This window comes from Leopardus geoffroyi, chromosome A1 (genome assembly GCF_018350155.1).
Source record: "Leopardus geoffroyi isolate Oge1 chromosome A1, O.geoffroyi_Oge1_pat1.0, whole genome shotgun sequence".
In the NCBI taxonomy this organism is placed as follows: domain Eukaryota; kingdom Metazoa; phylum Chordata; class Mammalia; order Carnivora; family Felidae; genus Leopardus; species Leopardus geoffroyi.
In genome coordinates, this window is record NC_059326.1 from 810,373 (window position 1) to 830,093 (window position 19,721).

Genomic DNA, 19,721 nt, shown 5'->3' on the forward strand with positions numbered 1-19,721 from the left:
AAGAAACCTAGCAAGCGGAGAGGAAAGAAGTGGGCTTCTACATATATTCAAGCAGCTTGTCTTATGGTTATTTGACCAGTAACTATGAGAATAAATTATCACCCATTATGATTGTTCTTAAAAATTCAGTCAGCTCGGGGCGCCTGGGTGGCGCAGTCGGTTAAGCGTCCGACTTCAGCCAGGTCACGATCTCGCGGTCCGTGAGTTCGAGCCCCGCGTCGGGCTCTGGGCTGATGGCTCAGAGCCTGGAGCCTGTTTCCGATTCTGTGTCTCCCTCTCTCTCTGCCCCTCCCCCGTTCATGCTCTGTCTCTCTCTGTCCCAAAAATAAATAAACGTTGAAAAAAAAAAATTTAAAAAAAAAAAAAAAAATTCAGTCAGCTCTAGGGGCACCTGGATGGCTCACCCCAGCTCTTTATCTCGGCTCAGGTCATGATCTCACGGTTTGTGAGATCGAGCTCCAAGTTGGGCTCTGCGCTAACAGAACAGAGCCTGCTTGGGATTCTCTTTCCTGTGTCTCTGCCTCTACCGCGCTCATGATTTCTCACTCTCAAAATAAATTTAAAAATAAAAGTACAAGTTTTTGTTCATAGGGGAGCATCATTGGCTCAGTTGGTTAAGCATCCAACGACTCTGGATTTTGGCTCAGGTCACAATCTCACAGTTCATGGGATTGAGCCCTACAGCAGGCTCTGCACTAACAGCATGGAGCTTGCGTGGGATTCTCTCTTTCTGCCCCTCCACTGCTCATGCACATGTGTGAATGCTCTCCCTTTCTCTCTCAAAATAAATACACTTTTTTTTTTTTTTACATTTATTTTTGAGAGACAGAGTGAGACAGAGCACAAGTGGGGGAGGGGCAGAGAGAGAAAGAGACACAGAATCTGAAGCAGAATCCAGGCTCTGAGCAAGCATTCAGCACAGAGCCCAAAGCAGGGCTCGAACCCATGAATCATGAGATCATGACCTGAGCCGCAGTCGGTCACTTAACCGACTAAGCCACCCAGGCGCCCCAATAAACTTTTTTTTTTTTTAATTTTTATTGGTACTCCACTTAGTTAACATACAGTGCTATATTAGTGTCAGGTGTACAACATTTGATATGTGACTTCTGCCAAATCCACATACCAAGAATTACCCACTGTGCTTCTCTTTTTGCCAGCAGAGTCATCTACCTTCTACTGGCAAAATTTAACCACTTTAATAACATCCAAGAATACTACTTATGTAGGCAAAACTTATTTTAGTAAGTTCTGTGGTTTTAATTTTTTTTTTTTAACGTTTGTTTATTTTTGAGACAGAGAGAGGCAGAGCATGAACAGGGGAGGGGCAGAGAGACAGGGAGACACAGAATCTGAAACAGGCTCCAGGCTCCGAGCTGTCAGCACAGAGCCCGACACGGGGCTCAAACTCATGGACCGTGAGATCATGACCTGAGCCGAAGTGAGACGCTTAACCAACCGATCCACCCAGGCGCGCGTTTTGTTTTTTTTTTTTTAAGGAAGTTCTCTTGGAAAAGGGAGATTTTTGTTTCCAATACAGTGAGTTCCAACTACCTTCTAACTCATAAACAGCAACTTAAATAGTATGTGCCTTAAGAAAAAAAAAATCATACTATATCTATATGAAAACCCATTTTTACCTTGCCTCATTAGCATTAATTGGTGTTCATGCCTAGCTGCTTCCATTTCTGCTTCCAGTTTCTCTTTGGCTTCTCTGATGTTTCTATCAACCTGTTCACGCTGCTGCTTTTCCATTTCGTCAAGAGCCTTCCATCGAGATGCATACTCAAATTCAAATGTCCCAGGTTGAGCAAAACGTGGTGGCTGTTCTCTTTCCCTAAGAGTTTACATTTGAAAACATACAGAAATCTATGTTTAAAAGGCAAAAAAAACAACAAATAAGAACAACAAGAACTACCATTTAGCAAGCAGTTACAATGTTCACGGCACTGTACTGGGCAAGTACTCTACATGAATTACCTCATGACAATATGGTAATTCATGTTTTAACAAGCCTGAGTTTAAGAAACTGCCCAAGGATGCCCAACTAGTAAGCATAGAACCAAGATTCAAAACTAAGCAATCTGCTACTACCTACAAGCTGCACTCCCCTAATTATCACCTTCAATAAGGCTTTCTGGTTTTCCCTCAACAATTTTATATAAGGCAACATGCAACACAGGAATCAAATATGCCCTAAATAAATTGTCTAGAATCAAAGTTGTTCTCTAAAAGTAACTTTTAGGGGCGCCTGGGTGGCTCAGTCAGTTGAGCGTCTGACTTCAGCTCAGATCATGGTCTCACAGTTTATGAGTTCGAGCCCCACATCAGGCTCTGTGCTGACAGCTCAGAGCCTGGAGCCTGCTTCAGATTCTGTACCTCTCTCTTTTCCCCCCTTTCCCCGCTCATGCTCTGCCTGTCTTTCAAAAATAAGTAAATGTTAAAAAAAAATTTTTTTTAAGTAACTTTTAGGCATAGTAATAAAAGCGAACAGTTTATTGAGTGTTATGTGCTAGATTAATTGGCTACACCAAAAAATAAAGGCCTAAACTTATTACAATTGTAGTTATTTAATACTCGTTTTTCCTTGTTAGACTATGAACTCAATGAGGATGTGAAATAATGTCTGTTAAATGCTATACCTCAAATACCTAGCACGTTATCTGGCACACTGTATATATTTAGTACTTATTTCTTGACTGAATGCATAAAAGATGAGCAAATGACCAAAATAATTTTAAAAAAAAAGAATGACCTATGAATGTACCTGAAATTCAAAGAATTTTTTCAATTATTCTTGCCTATAATAGCTTCTATTAAAAAACATTGGTAAGGTGCCTGGGTTGCATAGTCAATGGAGTGTCCAACTCTTGATTTTGGCTCAGGTCACAATCTCATGGTTCTGCACTGTTAGTGCACAGCCTGCTTGGGATTCTCTCTCTCTCCATTCTCCCCTGTTCATGTGCACTCTCTCAAAATAGATAAACTTTTGAAAATAAATAAATAAAATTTAAAACACTGGTAAGAACATAATCCGTACCTCACCAATAAAAGTATAGATGTCTCAACAACAAAAAATATACATTTCCTGCAATCCTAAATTTTAACTTTCATTTTAGGGTGGGGAGGGAAAGATGGGTAGGTAAAACAAATTTGGGAGATAAAGGGGGAGGTCGTCAGAGGTAAAGATGTAGTCACAAGAAACAGCTTCAAATATTTTTAGAGGCACATAAAAAAAAACAAAGTTAACTATGATCTAGGTATTCTATACCTAAAAAATACTTTTTCTTTTTTAAACATGGACTGGGAAAGGGGAAAATTGGGGGAATCAACCATGCACTAATTTTTCTGAAAGAATTATTTATTATTCAGTAGTTCCTAGGTCACATTTGGACTATAATTGTAAATATTAAAAAATCTTAATTTTCTCCAGGGAAACACTATTGAAACAATATGGATTTGGGGAGTTAAACTAAATTTGAATCATGGCTCTTATGCTGTGAACATTCCCTTCTAAGTACAACTCTTTAGTAGTAAAACTGGAAATATAATGAGACCTTGTAAGGTTTTCTGGGTTAATTAAACCATTATATAAGCAAATTTTCCTATATGCATATAAACTCCACTTTTTGTAACACCCTTACAATTCCAGTTCTCTAAACCCTGAATCCAGAAAGTATGCTCTAGTTCAAATTTGTAATGGTAAACTATAACCAGAAAAAAAAGTCAAGCATCTAGGAAATCAGTCTTTGGAAAAAAAACATATGAGAAATCAAATGGGTTCTGAATTATAACTGATCCTTCTCTCCTAAAATACGTTCTTCCCTTGCTTCAAGGACACACTGCTGGCTGATCCCCCTACACCAATGACTGTTCCCACTCCTGTCTTTGCTAATTCCTTCTGATATTCCAAACCTCTATATATTGGAGTATTCCAGGGCTCAATCCTTTGACACAGTTTTCTATCACACGTGGTAACTGCAGCCCAGAGAGCTCATCTAAATTCCAGATGCAAATCCAACTACTAACTTGACATCTCCACTTGGGTGTTCAAAACCATTTCAAACTTAACATGTCCAAAACAAAGTTCCTGAACTTCCTCCCCCCAAACTGCTCCTCCTACAGGATTCTACAGATCAATCATTAGCAATTTCCTTATTTCCAGTTACTTCGGCCAAAAACCATATAATCATGCTTTTTAACTCTTTTTCTCCTACATCCATCAGCAAATTCCAAAGTCTATTTTCAAACTATATCTATCCAGAATCTGACCACTTTTCACCATCACCACTGTGAGCTCCTAACTCATTTATCTGCCCAATTCCCACCCTTGGCAATCTATTCTTAAATCAATCAGTAGCCAAAAAGCTTCTGTTAAATTTAGGTTTAAGCCACTACTCTGCTCATTCCTTTCTCATACAATACAAAAAGCCCAATCATCAGCTCAGTACCCAGCAAGACACAATAATCTGCACTCCTCCCAAGGTTTTATCTCTACCTCATCTCTCCATCCTTACTCACTATGCTCCAACTAAACGGGCCTCTCTACTGTTCCTAGAATCTCTCCAGAGTCTTCCTTCTTGGACTTTATAGTTACTATTTCCTGTGCTGAGATCACTATTCTCTATTGCATCCACGTCTGATACCTACATAGCTAGCTTCCTCCCCACCCCTTCAAGCTGTTAATCAAACGTCACCCTCTCAGGTAGGCTCCCCAACCACCTATACAAAGAGCCACACCACTCTGCTCACAGCATCCACTTTCCCCTGTCTTTCTGCCGTATTTGTTCTACTAACTTTACTGTTTACCTTCCTTACCACCCCAACACAGCCTGAATTTCTGGCCTATTTTGTTCACTGAAACATCTCCCGTACCAGGCATGTAATAAGCACTCATATTTCTCATTTAAATCAACCATAAAGAAAAACATTCAACTGCCCTATAATCAAAGAACACTAATTAAAGTAACATGAATAAAATACCATTTTGAACATCAGCTGTCAAATCCTAAAATCATAACATCCATTTTTTGTCATGATAAAGAAAAACACCTTTATACATACCAAAGAGTATAAATTGGTATGTTATTTCTGGAAAACCATTTGCCAGTATTAATCAATTTTAAATATGCATACCCTTTGATCTAAGCTTTTAGACCATACATATACCTATACATCGTATGTAAACCTTTAATACGGGTTTTGTAATTTTTGATTCCTTATTTCTTGTGTGACTCCACCACAAGAAATGTCAGCACCAGGAGGGCAGACACAGTTCAGAGTTGCACTGACCGCACCTAGCACCTCGAATAGTGCCTAGCACAAAAGCACTCCATTATTTGCTGAATTCATGCATGCTCGTGTTTTATCTACCATAACGAACAAGTGATTGGTTAAAAGTAATAAAATATATTCATAAAGGCAACTTATGTAAAAGTATTTCTAACATATCGAGCAAAAAGCAACTAGTACAAGAATAATACACATTTTGAAAACTGGCTATTTTTCTTTTTTACCACTAGGAGTGCTTATCTTGTGCCACATTATCTAACTAGGATCTCCCCTGCTTTACCCCCACCAAAAGTCTCCCTTTAACCTGTAATGTTAACTAAAGCATACTAATTTAAAAAATATTTTCATGGTATCTAAATTATATTCTGTCTCTGTCATAATTACTGATAGTCTCCATCTAGCTACCTACTCCAGTCCCAGTTATAAAAGCAGACTTTCCTAAGTTAATGTTCTGCCCATTATATACAAGAAGAGCATTCCATGTAGACCAGGCCACTCTATTAACCAGATTATATGACTGAACAGAAAATCTTATAATCCAACAATACTTGATAATAAATGTCATGTAACATCCTTGAAAGCACATATCTAAAAATATCTTTATTAGTAAAATCTTACTTATGATATTGTTGAGTTTTCTGCATTAGCTTCTCTGGCAAGCCATCTTCATCATCAAACTGCTCCATAGGCTCCACAATGACTGGACGAGGGGTCCTGGATAGGTAAAAAGCATAAGAATTAATACAATGTCTAGAATTAACATCCTCCTAGAAATTCTTTATACTAATTCCAAGATACATGCGGCGCCTGGGTGGCTCAGTCAGTTGAGCGACCAACTTCAGCTCAAGTCATGATCTCACAGCTCATGAGTTTATGTCCCACGACAGCTCAGAGCCTGGAGCCTGCATCAGATTCTGTGTCTCCCTCTCTGCCCTTCCCCTGCTCATTCTCTCTCTCAAAAATCATAAACAAACATTAAAAAATAATAATTCCAAGATACATACTTGGGAAATTTCTTGAGAAAAATGTCTCAGAAGTTACCATATATACTCTATTTTTTTTTTTTTTTTTTTTTTTAATTTAAGAGAGAGAGAGAGAGAGAGAAAGACACAGAGCACAAGCAGGGGACAGGCAGAAAGAGAGAATCCAAAGCAGGCTCCAGGCTCTGCGCTATCAGCACAAAGCCCAACATGGGGCTCGAACTCACAAACCGCAAGAGCAGGACCTGAGCCAAGGTGCTCCCACCCCCCCCATATACTCTTAAAATTAGTCAATAAACATTTGCTGCACCAGATACAAATGAACATTAAAGTCAAACAAAAATGAATGCTTGTTTTTAGAGCACTGCCTATTCAAAATGACAGAGGAGTAAATCAACAACTGTGAACCTACATAACCACTGTAATTAATTTTTACACAGCACGATGGAAAAGAATGAGCACCTGATTCACATTTTATGTATGTGGAATTATCCCCATATCCCACCATCCCAAACTCCCATATCCAACCACCTTCCAGCCTCCCTGCGTCTAACCAGTCTTGTTCAGAAAACTCTTTCTAAAACCTAAAATGACATCTAAAACACACTGGCCAAGCAGCCAAGCAAAAAGAGAAGGAGAGAACCAGAAGACACAACACATTCAAGGTGGAGGTTGGGGGAAAGAGGAGACAAGAGTGGATGATCAAAGATATGACTTGTAAACCCTCCCTCTTTACTACTTTCCTAAGTAAAACAAAAGGATGGGAAAGTTCACTGAGGAAGACAAAACAGGGAAAGGAAATAGAATGGATGATATGCTGACATCAAAATTTTCCTTGCTATTAACTTTGTTTGTAAGGATATTATAGCCAAGAGCAAGATTTAAAAACTATACCACCAAAAGTACCCATGTGTGTTTGGTACAAACATTTTCTTGTAGCTTTGACTGGACTCATTTCTAAAATGATCCAACAGTATTTTTACCATTTTTTCCAAATTAGCAAATACGAGGACTGATGTGTTTTCAGTGATAACTGAATGCACTGGATTCATTTTTGTGAAAGTGGATTTGACGGCCTGTCCAAGGAATGGATTACAGATGATCAGCTGGATGAGAAGCACCTAAGGATTTATAGATCCTGTCAAACTGTTGGTGATGACATCATCATTGGCACACCTGAAATGTTATCACTGCTACCATCACAGTCCCCTACATGTCATCTCTAATAATACCTCTGGAGGGCCTGGCTGCCTAATCCAGCAGAGAAGAGGCTTTGGTTCTTCCAGCTCCTGCCTCCCAATTATCACACTCAAGATACAGCATATTCATTTGACAGGATTGAACCATCATCTGTACATGAAGATCCATATCAATCTTTCTTATGATCAGTGCCTTCTACTGATAACAGAGCACCTCCTCTGGTACTTGCAGATGTTTTGTTGATTATGTTCACCTTTTGGAACTATGTAGGCCTAACCACAAATAAAAAATCTTTGCCTAAGTCAAAAAAAAAAAAAAAAAAGAAAGAAAGAAATTTTGTTCCTATCAGTCTCTTACCATGTAAGTAACAGTAAAATCTATACTGCCTTCAGAAAAAAACAAATCACTTAACTTTTGCAGCTTTAACATAAGAACTAAGAAGTAAAGGGGCTTTCTGGATTCTAAAAGCTTCCCTTTACAAATAAAGATCCTGAGAGTAACAAAGACTTCAAATTCTTAAACTGTTACTAAAAACGATTATTAAAAAGGATTCCTGGGGAGCACCAAGCTGGCTCAGTTGGTGGAGCATGCAACTCTGGTTGCAGGTTGTGAGTTTTGAGCCTTACACTGGGTGTAGAGATTACTTAAAATCTCTATTTAAAAAAATTATTCCGGGACTAATGAAGACATTTTAGACCCGATAAGAAATAGAAGCAAGCGTGGAATACCTTGGGGTGACAATGAGATTATAGAAACCGCAGATAAATTAAGTGGGAACCCAAAAGAAAAGAGCCTTACAGGCCTCAATTTTAAAGGTGAGACCTCATATCTAACATCTAAAAGCAGAAGTGTTGGGGCGCCTGGGTGGCGCAGTCGGTTAAGCGTCCGACTTCAGCCAGGTCACGATCTCGCGGTCCGGGAGTTCGAGCCCCGCGTCGGGCTCTGGGCTGATGGCTCAGAGCCTGGAGCCTGTTTCCGATTCTGTGTCTCCCTCTCTCTCTGCCCCTCCCCCGTTCATGCTCTGTCTCACTCTGTCCCAAAAATAAATAAACGTTGAAAAAAAAAAAAAAAAATTTAAAAGCAGAAGTGTAATAAAGAATGAGTGGGGGGGCCTGGGTGGCTCAGTTAGTTAAGCGTCCAACTTCAGCTCAGGTCACGATCTCGCGGTTCGTGAGTTCGAGCCACATGTCGGGCTCTGTGCTGACCACTCAAGAGCCTGGAGGCTGCTTCAGAATCTGTGTCTCCCCTCTCTCTGCCCCTCCCCTGCTCACACTCTGTCTCTCTCTCTGTCTCTAACAAACAAATAAATGAGTAAATACAGGGGCACCTAGGTGGCTGTTTGTTAAATGTCTGACTTAATCTCAGCCCAGGTCTTGACCTCAGGGTTGTGGGTTCAAGTCCCACACTGGCCTCCACACTGGAGCTACTTTAAAAAAAAAAAAAAAAAAAAAAAAAAGAATGAGTAAATACAGCCTCATAGATCATATGCAAGCCAACAAGGTATGAGAAAGCAGCTGAGAGTTCCTGAGCCCCTGGGAGGATGTGTTACTTCTAAGAGGACCCAAAGAGGCCCAGGGACAAATGAACAAAATGCACTATATGGACCACTTATCCACTGGAAGCCACTGCAGGACCACACACACCAGAAAAATAATGCGGCCGGGTGAGAACTACATCTGAGCAAGGCCAACAAAGAAAGAAACTCACACTCCCCCTATTTCAATACCAGAAGGCCTCTACCATCCAAAAGAAAAATCAGAAAAGGAGACTCAAGAAGGAAAACGTACTAAGCAAATCATCACGCTCAGAACATGACAGAATTACTTAGAAATGACAAAATTAATTTTATGAAGTCAAGGAAATGATGAACAAAATTAGAGAATATAATGACATCTCTACTATACTCCCAAATAATGCTGAGTTTGTAACAAAAATTTTTCAATTTTCAACATACGAATATGGGCCACCAGACACAAGACATCAGAGTGAATACAGCTCTCTGAGACAGAACTTAACCAATACATACAAATGTTATATATTTATACCTACACCTAGGATTCCATTTCTAAAGAGATACATGAATAAGTGAGCAAAGATCAGTCAGTCACAACCACGTTCATCACATTACATGAAACAAAAAGACCATGTGTAGTGTTCAAAAGATGTCCTTAAGAGACACTTATTTTTGTTCGTTGGGCTGTATGTTAAAATGTGAACATTTATGGTTTCACTGTATGCACCACTGCCTGTAAAAATTCCTTTTGTCCATTATCTCACACATCTATTTCACTTTGATCTTTCTGTGTTAAAAAAAAAAAAAAAGGATTGTGTTGTTTTGTTTTTGAAAATATTTATTTTGGGGATAGAGAGCACGAGTAGGGGAGGTGCAGACAGAGAAGGGGACACAGGATCCGAAGTAGGCTTGGCGCTGACAACTAAGAGCCCACTGCAAGGGTTGAACTCAAGGATGGTGAGATCATGACCTGGGCCAAAGTCGGATGCTCAACTGACTGAGTCACCCAGGCACCCCAAAAAAGTTTTTAAAACCTAACATAAGTTCTGTTTATAGGTATAATTACTAAATTTACTCTTTTTAGTAGTGTAGAAAAATATTTCATAGGTATAAAGACTAAAAGGAAACAGATCAGTGATCAACCATTAATGCTCAATCTGGAGGTTCTTATGTGTAGAGTTTCTTCTTCTCCTCACTCTGCTCTAAACTAATCCATCACTGGTTTAGCTGTAATACTGATAATTATCCATAGTACATTTTATAGAAGTCAGTGAGTCCTGTGAAATCCTACCATTTGGAAAGGACCTCTGATTATGTTTCATGAACATCTCTTCAGATTTTCCTTTCTGCTAGATATATATAATTTTACACAGAATAATTCACCTGTCCATGCTTTCTTCAGACATCCTTTATCATTCAATATAAAATGGCACCATTTCAGATGTATGCATGCACCATAATTTTTAACCATACTTACTGGTGGACATTCAAGGTTTCTATGTTTTCTGAAATGAAACAGAATGATTAACATAATTGTGACTGGGGCACTTGAGTGGCTCAGTCAGTCAAGCACCCTACTCCTGGTTTCGACTCAGGTCATGATTTCATGGTTTTGTGAGTTCGAGGAATCGGGCTCTGCGCTGGCAGTGCTTGGAATTCTCCCTTTCCCTCTCTCTGTCCCTCCCCCACTCACCCTGTCTCTGTCTCTCTCAAAATAAAGAAACTTAGAAAAAATATATATTTGTGACTGATCTTTCCTCACTTGTTCAGGTATCTCTTTAGAAGCAGAATGGTGAGAACAAGGTGACGTGATGACTTAAAAGATGATGCAACCTTTTGTGTATGCAATTAAAAAAAGGATTATGTAAGGACAATTTGTTTCACTACTAAATTCTTACACACATACAGCATTTTTGCAGGGTTTTGTCAATTTTAGTCTTTAATATAGCTGAGAATTGAAGAGTAATGATAAACAATTCTTAGGATGATAAAGTAAGTTTTATGACAGAGGAAAAATAAAATCACTAGGACCTATATGATCTCAGATTACAAAATAACCCAATGGACCCATATGGTAAATTTTATGGGGAAAAAAAGTTTATTTAATATTCTTTTTGTTCTTCTGAAGACCTCTAATAAATAATAAAATATCAACCTTTATAAATACTTCTCAAAAACGAAAGTATAAAACTAAAACTGGACCCAAATGACACCAACGGTGTAAAAGTTATGGGTGTTTTTCTGGAAAGGTAAATAAATAGTAATTCATACCTCCACCACCAGCAGGTATGGCTAGATACCTCTTGTATTTCCAATTTATATAAGCAAAAGCAATATTACAGTATTGTTTTTATTAAAGTATTTCTTCTGAATCTAAAAGAACCCCATTTAATGGAAAGATGTGATGAAGCAAATAAAATGATGGAAAAGTAATCCCTGGAAAGTAGGAATATAAGATAGGAAAGGTATGAAAAAATTAATGTATCAATCCCTTATCTGCTTAAAGAGTTACCAAAATAGGCCTGAAACAGCTATCCCACCATGCTAACAGATAAGGCTGATTTTCTGTGCCAAAACTGTGCAAACAATGTGGTTTATGTTGAACACAAACCATCTAAGCTTTTTTCCTTCATGAAGTCCTAAATTCTGGTATTTTGCCAGGTAAGTGGGAACTTAAAAAACCAACCACTCTCCACCCCACTCCTTATATATGGACATGGCTACTAGGATCAGTTAAACTTGACCTGGTAGTTAACACTTCATTCTATTGTCTCAACTAGTTGCTGGCAGAATTAAGCCAAGTACTTTTCCAACTCAACTGGAAAAGGACTCTTGGAAAGCTTATACCTAGTTTCCTCCAAACTTTACCTGGTGTGCATTTTTCCATTACTGATTTTGCTCTGTATTCTTTTGCTGTAATAATCTTAGACGTAAAACTATATGCTAGGCCTGAGTCCAACTAATGAATCATGAAACCAAGGAGACTTCCAAGATACACCTGTAAGCACACTTATCAAATATAACTTTTGCTGACATACTCACATTTTTATTTCCAGTCTTTTTTTTCTGACCAGTTTCTTAACACAAATTTGGATCGTAGCATACATCTAGTCTTGTCTTGCGTCCTTTTTTTTACTTGCTACATTGTTTTATTTATAGAAAATAAATATACATTTTTTTAAATAGGTTCCACGCCCAACAGAGGGCTCGAACTCATGACCCCGAGATCAAGAGCCACATGCTCTATGGACTGAGCCAGTCATGCACCCCTATATATATTTATCTACATGAATTTAAGTTTTTGAGCAGTAGTTAGCACAGATGCATAGCCAAAGGCCCTGCCATAAACAGATGTGGAGTTTGCAATGTGTTTAGTTTTGTTTGTATCATTAATGAGATATAACTCACATATCATAAAATTCACCATTTTAAAGTGTACAGTTCAATGGGTTTTAGTATGTGTAACCATCACCATGATCTAATACCAGAATACTTTTATCGCCCCCCAAAAAACCCCAAATTCATTAGCTATGAATTCCCTATTTCCCTGAACCTCTAGTCTACTCTCTTCTCTGTGGTATACACTCCCTTTAAAAAAATTTTTCAGGGAACCTGGCTGGCTCAGTCAATAGAGCATGTGATTCTTCTTCTCAAGGTCATGAGTTCAAGCCCCACACTGGGCACAGAGATTACTTAAAAAATAATAAAGGATGGGGCGCCTGGGTGGCGCAGTCGGTTAAGCGTCCGACTTCAGCCAGGTCACGATCTCGCGGTCCGTGAGTTCGAGCCCCGCGTCAGGCTCTGGGCTGATGGCTCAGAGCCTGGAGCCTGTTTCCGATTCTGTGTCTTCCTCTCTCTCTGCCCCTCCCCCGTTCATGCTCTGTCTCTCTCTGTCCCAAAAATAAATAAACGTTGAAAAAAAAAATTAAAAAAAAAAAATTAAAAAAAAAAAAAATAATAATAAAGGAATTTTTTTCATGAGTTACATTTCCTGATGTCATGAAATATTCTTGAAAAAATACACACTAATCCGCTATATGATATACTTACTCAATTCTCTATTAAGAAATTTAGATGTAGCCAATCATGATAAACCAGATACAAAGCGATACACCAAAGTTTTGAGTCAAATACTTACTTAAAATATACCTCTATTATAACAGTAAAACAACCTTAAGGTTTTTATACTCAGTAACTAAATACCTCCAAGTGACCAATTTCCATCAGCACCAGGATTCATAAAACACTCACGTGACTTCACTTTCACTCACTGGGTATTTTTAAACCTTTGCCAATACATAAAATTAAAAAAAAAAAAAAATAGGGGCACCTGGTGCCTCAGTCAGTTAATCATCTGACTATTGATTTCAGCTCAGGTCATGATCTCATGAGTTCCATTAGAAGGCTTAACTAACAACAAAGTTCCTGAGCAAGGAAGAGTCTCTAAAAAAAATAAATCACTCCACCTATAGCACAATATGAAAAGAAAGGATGAGGCGCCTGGGTGGCTCAATCGGTTAAGTATCCAACTTTGGCTCAGGTCATGATCTCATGGTCCGTGAGTTCGGGCCCCATGTTGGGCTCTGTGCTGACAGCTCTGAGGCTGGAGCCTGCTTCAGATTCTGTGTCTCCCTCTCTCTCTGCCCCTCCCCCACTCCTGCTCTGTCTCTCAAAAAATGAATAAATGTTAAAAAAAATTTAAAAACAAAAAGGGATGTGGCATCAGGCTAAAATTCACCATTTATTCGTTGTGCAATCTTACACAAATTATTTAACATCTCTGGGTCAGTTTTCTCATCTGAAAAATACAAAATCCAACATGCTTATGTTTATGACCATGATTATGAAACAGAATGGATAATACAATGTCAACACTTGCCCATTCCCTCAAAATTGTTTTTAAGTTATTCTAAAAGCTACCTGTAAGACATGGTTAATTGTTTTCCAATGCCTGGCTGTAACTTTTAAAAAATACCAATTAATCAAAGCTTGCAATGGAAAAAATACTAATCACATGCCTTGAGTATTTTTAGTTCCTTCCTTCCTTCATTAAATAATTGATTAGCTGGGGTACCTGGGTGGCTCAATCAGTTAAGCACATGAATTTTCATTTCTGCTCAGGTCATCATCTCAGTTCATGGGTTTGAACCCCATAACAGGCTCCATGCTGACAATGCAGACTGCTTACAATTCTCTCTCTGCCCCTCCCATGCACCCACTTGATCGCGCTCTCTCGAAATAAACAAAAAAACTTTAAAAAATTATTATTATTAGCTTAATTTGTAGCCAGGAATTATTAAAATACAGGTGCTAGAAGAGTATCGTGGTAGACGAAATAAGTCAGAGGAAGACAAATACCATAGCATTTCATTCATGTGGAATTTAAGAAACAAAGAAGAAAAAAAAAGAAAAAACAAAAAACAATCTTAACAACAGAGAGCAGGGGAAGTGGGTGACATAGGTAAAGGGAATTAAGAGTACACTCATCTTGCTGAACACTGAGTAATATACAGAATTGCTGAATCGCTTTATTGTATGTACACATGAAACTAATATAAAACTATATATTAACTGTACTGCAATTAAAATTAAATTTAAAAAAAATACAGGTGCTAGGATTATAGTACTGAACAAGACCAAGTCCCTGCCCTCAATGGAACTTGGCATTCTCCTGCAGAGAAAGACCTACAAATTAAACCAGTAAATGCTATGACAAAAAATAAATTGGAGAGTATCAGTTGATACTGCAGAGGAGATGAATAAATGAAGATAAAACAGCTTCTCTAAGATATTTCTTAGCAAAATATGAATAAAGTGGAACAAGGAGAGCAAGCATTCTCTAAACAGAGTGTAAGATCAAAATCTCTGAGAACTGGCAGTGCTGTAAAACATATGTAACACGAATTACAGCTTTAGCATGAACACCTGACAGTCCCAAACAAATTGAAAAATGCTTTACATATCACCAAACTATGCTCCATGGGGCAGAAATGTTTTACACTGACCTTGTGTCCAATTCCCCAAACCTTAAAACATGTGAATACTCCCAACCAATAGTAAAGTAAATGGATACTTTATCTCTAACAGAGATAAAGGAATCAATGCAGCAATGAACTAGGGAACTTTTCCACCAAATCCAGTCTAAAGACTAAGGATGAACATCAAGAACACCACCCTGGGCAAATTGAAAGCAAAGGCATGTTAATACGGCAACAGGTTGAAGGACTATTATAATTACTTACGAATATTTTTAAGTAAATGGATACACCATTCATGGACTAGAAAAAAGTCAGTATTATGAAGATGTCAAAATGTTCCTCAGAATGACCTGAACACTCAACACGATTCTAATCAAAAGCCCAGAAGAACTTTTTTCAATTGACAAGGTGATTTTAAAATCAGTAAAGATGCAGGGGGTGCCTGGGTGGCTCAGTCAGTTAAGAGTCCGACTTCAGCCCAGGTCATGATCTCACAGTTCGTGAGTTTGGCCCCACAGCCAGTTTGGGATTCTCTCTCTCTGCCCCTCCCTCACTCATGCTCTCTCCTGCTTGCTCTCAAAATAAACTTTAAAAAATATATAAATAAATAAAATAAAATCAGTAAAGATAATCTGAAACTAAAGTAACATTGTACATTAATTACACTCAAATTGGGAAATAAATAAAATCAGTAAGGCTATACCAAAAACAAAAAAAAAACACACAACACCCAGATTAAAAAAAAAAAAAAAAACAATTCAGTTGGGTGATACTACTTGATTTCAAACCTTAGCATAGTGCAGGGTGCCTGGTGGCTCAGTCAGTAAAGCATGCAAATGCTGATCTCAGTGTTTTAAGTTCGAGCCCCACACTGGGTAGAGATCACTGAAAACAAAATCTTTCTTTTTTTTCTTTTTAAAGTTTATTTACTTATAGTGAGAGAGACAGAGACAGTACCTGAGCAGGGAGGGGCAGAGAGAGAGAGGGAAAGAGAGAATCCCAAGCAGGATCCATGCTGTCAGCAGAGCCCGATGTGGGGCTCAAACTCACGAACTGTGAGATCATGACCTGAGCCGAAACCAAAAGTTGGACGCTTAAGCAACTGAGCCACCCAGGCGCCCCTTAAAAATAAACGCTTAAAAAAAAAAAAAGAAAGAGTGAAAGACAGTACTGGTGTAAAAGACACACCAATTGGTGAAATGAAAGAGTGCAGATTTTCTTCCCCTCGATTTTTGATAAAGATAAATGGTAAAAAAGGAGAAATCATAATCTTTACAATTACTGGTGCTGCAACAAATGGCACTTATATGGAAAAAAAAAATCTACTATCTCACAGCATACTCAAAATGGATCACAGGTATAAATAAAAAAGCTAGGGATGCTGGGGTGGCTCAATCAGTTGCGCGTGAAACTCTTGATCTCAGCTTGGATCTCGATCTCAAGGTCATGCGTTCAAGCCCCACGTTGGGGTCCACGCTGGGCATGGAGCCTACTTTAAAAAAAAAAAAAAGAAAAAGAAAAGAAAAAAAGCTACAAAATGTCTTAAGAAAGGACAAGAAAAGCTTTGCTACCTTAGGAAGGGAAAAAATTTTCATACAAGGATCCAATAAACATAAATCATAAAAGAAAAAAAATGCAAATTATACTTCACTGCTGCTTTCTGAAGAACACTACTAAGAAAATTAAAAAGCAAGCCACATACTAGGAGAAATAGTCCTAAAACAGACCCGTATCCAGATGTTTTAATTCGATAAGGCAAACCACCCAATTAAAAAATAGACAGGGACACCTGGGTGGCTCAGTCAATTAAGCATCTGACTCTTGATTTCAGCTGAGGTCATGATCTCACGGTCTGTTGAGATCAAGCCCCAGGTCGAGCTCCACGATGACCATATGGAGCCTGCTTGCAATTCTCTCTCCCTCTATCCATCTGCCCCTCTGCCACTTGTGCTCTCTCTCTCTCTCCAAAATAAATATTTTTTAAAAATAAAAACTAGGGGCGCCTGGGTGGCTCAGTCGGTTAAGCCTCCGACTTCAGCTCAGGTCATGATCTCGCGGTCCGTGAGTTCAAGCCCCGCGTCGGGCTCTGGGCTGATGGCTGATGGCTCAGAGCCTGGAGCCTGCTTCTGATTCTGTGTCTCCCTCTCTCTCTGCCCCTGCCCCATTCATGCTCTGTCTCTGTCTCAAAAATAAATAAAACGTTAAAAATAAATAAATAAATAAAAATAAAAAAATAAAAACTAAATTTTAAAAATAGGCACAAATTTCAAGATACTTCACAAAAGATATAAAAATAGACAAAAAGTAAATGAAAAGATGCTAATCATTAGTTGTTTGGAAAATAAAATTTACACTCACCAGGAGACACTCCTATACTAGACTATCCAAAAGACTAAAACTATCAAGTGTTGGTGAAAGTATGGAGCAACTAGAACTCTCTCACTCATTGCTTGTAGGAATATAAAATGATACAACCATTTTGAAAAACAATTTGGCAGTTTCTTATGAAGTTGAAAATTCAGCCATTTATCCCTAATTACCCAAGCCACATGAAAGTATAATGTTTACAAGAAGCCTGTACAGAAATGTTCATAGTAGCTTTATTCACAATGGCTAATAGTTGAGAGCATCTCGAACATTCACCCACCCTTAGGTCACTGGGCAAACTGTAATTATGTCCATATGGTGGAATAAAACTCTGCCATAAAAGTGAGCAAAATACTAATACGATAATATGGATGGAATCTCATTAACATTATGCTAAGCAAAAGATATGAGACACAAAAGAGTACAAATTATTTCACTTATATGAAATAACCAGAAAAGACAAAAGACAAACTAATTTATAAGAGCAGAAAGACCAATAGCTATCTAGGACAGGGTTAAGGGGTAGAGAGAAACTGCAAAAGGGCATAAAGGAACTCGTCAGGATGATGAAAATGTTCTAGATCTTGACTGTGGTGCTAGGTTACATACATCTGTTAAAACTCCTTGAGTTCTATGTTTAAAATTGGGAACATTTTAATTCATGCAAATTATGCCTTAAAAAAACCTGAGTAAAATGTAATTCATCCATTCGTTATTTAAATATAAAATTTTACTTTGCATATAACATTCAGTAAACTGAATAAAAATCGTAATACAAATCATTTCTAAGATTCAAGTATGAATCAATACACTGAAGTCTGAAGTATGACTCTTGGAATCACACAAAAATTCCTGTTTATATTCACTATATACTTATTCAACACCTACTTACCATATGACAAGACAGTATGAACTGTATAAAGAAAGACAGAAGTTCAGCACAGAGAGAGAAGCCCATATGTAACTGCACAGGATGATGAGATGTTTAAAACTTACGTTGTTAGCAAGAATGCCCCATCACCACATCTTTCCAGAGCCTTTCGTGCAGGAGGTTTTGCTGCAAATTCTACAAAACCTTTTCCTGTAGCTCTACCACGATCATCCACAACCACAACGGCTTTCTCTACTGGACCAAACTGGGAAAATGCTTGCTCTAGAAGCTCATTGGAAACAACCGGCGAGAGGTTCTTGACAGTTAGGGCTGCTCCATGTGTAGCAAAACGAATTCGGAGAGGTCTGCTCTTCAAAATGGTGCCATCCAGCTCTGCTTTTGCAATTTCAGCCAGTGTTCTGGATTCCTTTTTAGGAGGAAAAATCACTTTTTAAAGATGATAGTAATAAACACAAATACTTTTAAATAGTGGTTTCTAGGGAGAAGAGCTGGGTAGCTTTTGGAAATGGCTGATAGAGTCACTTTGTTTTGTGTCTTTCAATTTTGGTATCACATGCATTTTATTAAGTGTTCAAAAAATAACTGTAAACATTTTAATTAGAAAATCCCAACCCCAATGTCCCAAGTCATCAAAGATGGTCTACTCATACACAAATTACCAGCTATTAAATATTCACAGCAGTATCTTTTTTAAATCTCTTACATATATTAAAAGAAAATCATAATTACTTTTTGAGACCAAGCACCGGTTACTAGAAGCTATTACTGAACAGAATAATTTTCAGTATATACTGTTTTTTGGTATTTATATCTTTTATTAAAACAACCCACCTCTCCAATGCTACACAAATCCCCTTTCCTCTTTCATTTTTTACATTTCCTATGAAAACTACTATTAGATGTTGTTAACCAGGTCTCCTGAAATACTTTCATGGGCTACACATTTCTCCCTTATATTGAGAGAAGCAAACACATACATTCATGGGCTGTAAGAGTTATCTCCATTATACAGAAAATCAAGTGCACACCCGTTTATAAACTAGAAAATATGTTCAATGCTGAAACCACAAGAGAACTTCCTTCTTGAAGAATTCAAAGTTGGTATAGAATACAGACATCTAAACATAATCAACAAACAAGTTTAATATAAGTATGTTCTTTTCCTTTGTGTTGTGAGAACTCTACAGTGAGAATTTAAACAGGTTTTATATGCATTTGTAGTAAGAGTAAAAATATACTGTCTTATGAAAAAAGTCTTAAGGTCACAACAGATCTTTATTTAATACCTAAAATACAACAACTTTAAATTACTACAACTTACACAAAAATCTATAGAACTAATTTTACAAAGACAAGTCTAACCTTTTTTTTTAATGTGTATTTATTTTTGAGAGAAAGAGAAAGAGCACGAGCAGAAGAGGGGCAGAGAGAGGACAAAGGATCCAAAGCAAGCTCTGTGCTGACAGCAGAGAGCCCGACACAGGGCTCAAACTCACCAA

At 38.0% G+C, this 19,721-nt stretch overlaps 1 protein-coding gene across 2 annotated transcripts in view; it reads right to left on the reverse strand.

Annotated features, from left to right (window-relative positions):
• PSPC1 (paraspeckle component 1) overlaps nucleotides 1-19,721 on the reverse strand; it is a 109,599-nt gene that overhangs the window by 81,433 nt on the left and 8,445 nt on the right. For both annotated transcript variants that reach the window (XR_006702943.1, XM_045443810.1), the window contains exons 2-4: nucleotides 18,327-18,628; nucleotides 5,911-6,006; nucleotides 1,641-1,837 (exon numbers count right to left, since the gene is read on the reverse strand). Coding sequence is in view for 1 of the 2 variants with exons in the window: in XM_045443810.1 (XP_045299766.1) it covers nucleotides 1,641-1,837; nucleotides 5,911-6,006; nucleotides 18,327-18,628 (595 nt within the window). In the remaining variant the exon portion in view is untranslated. The remainder of the gene's footprint in view (nucleotides 1-1,640; nucleotides 1,838-5,910; nucleotides 6,007-18,326; nucleotides 18,629-19,721) is intronic.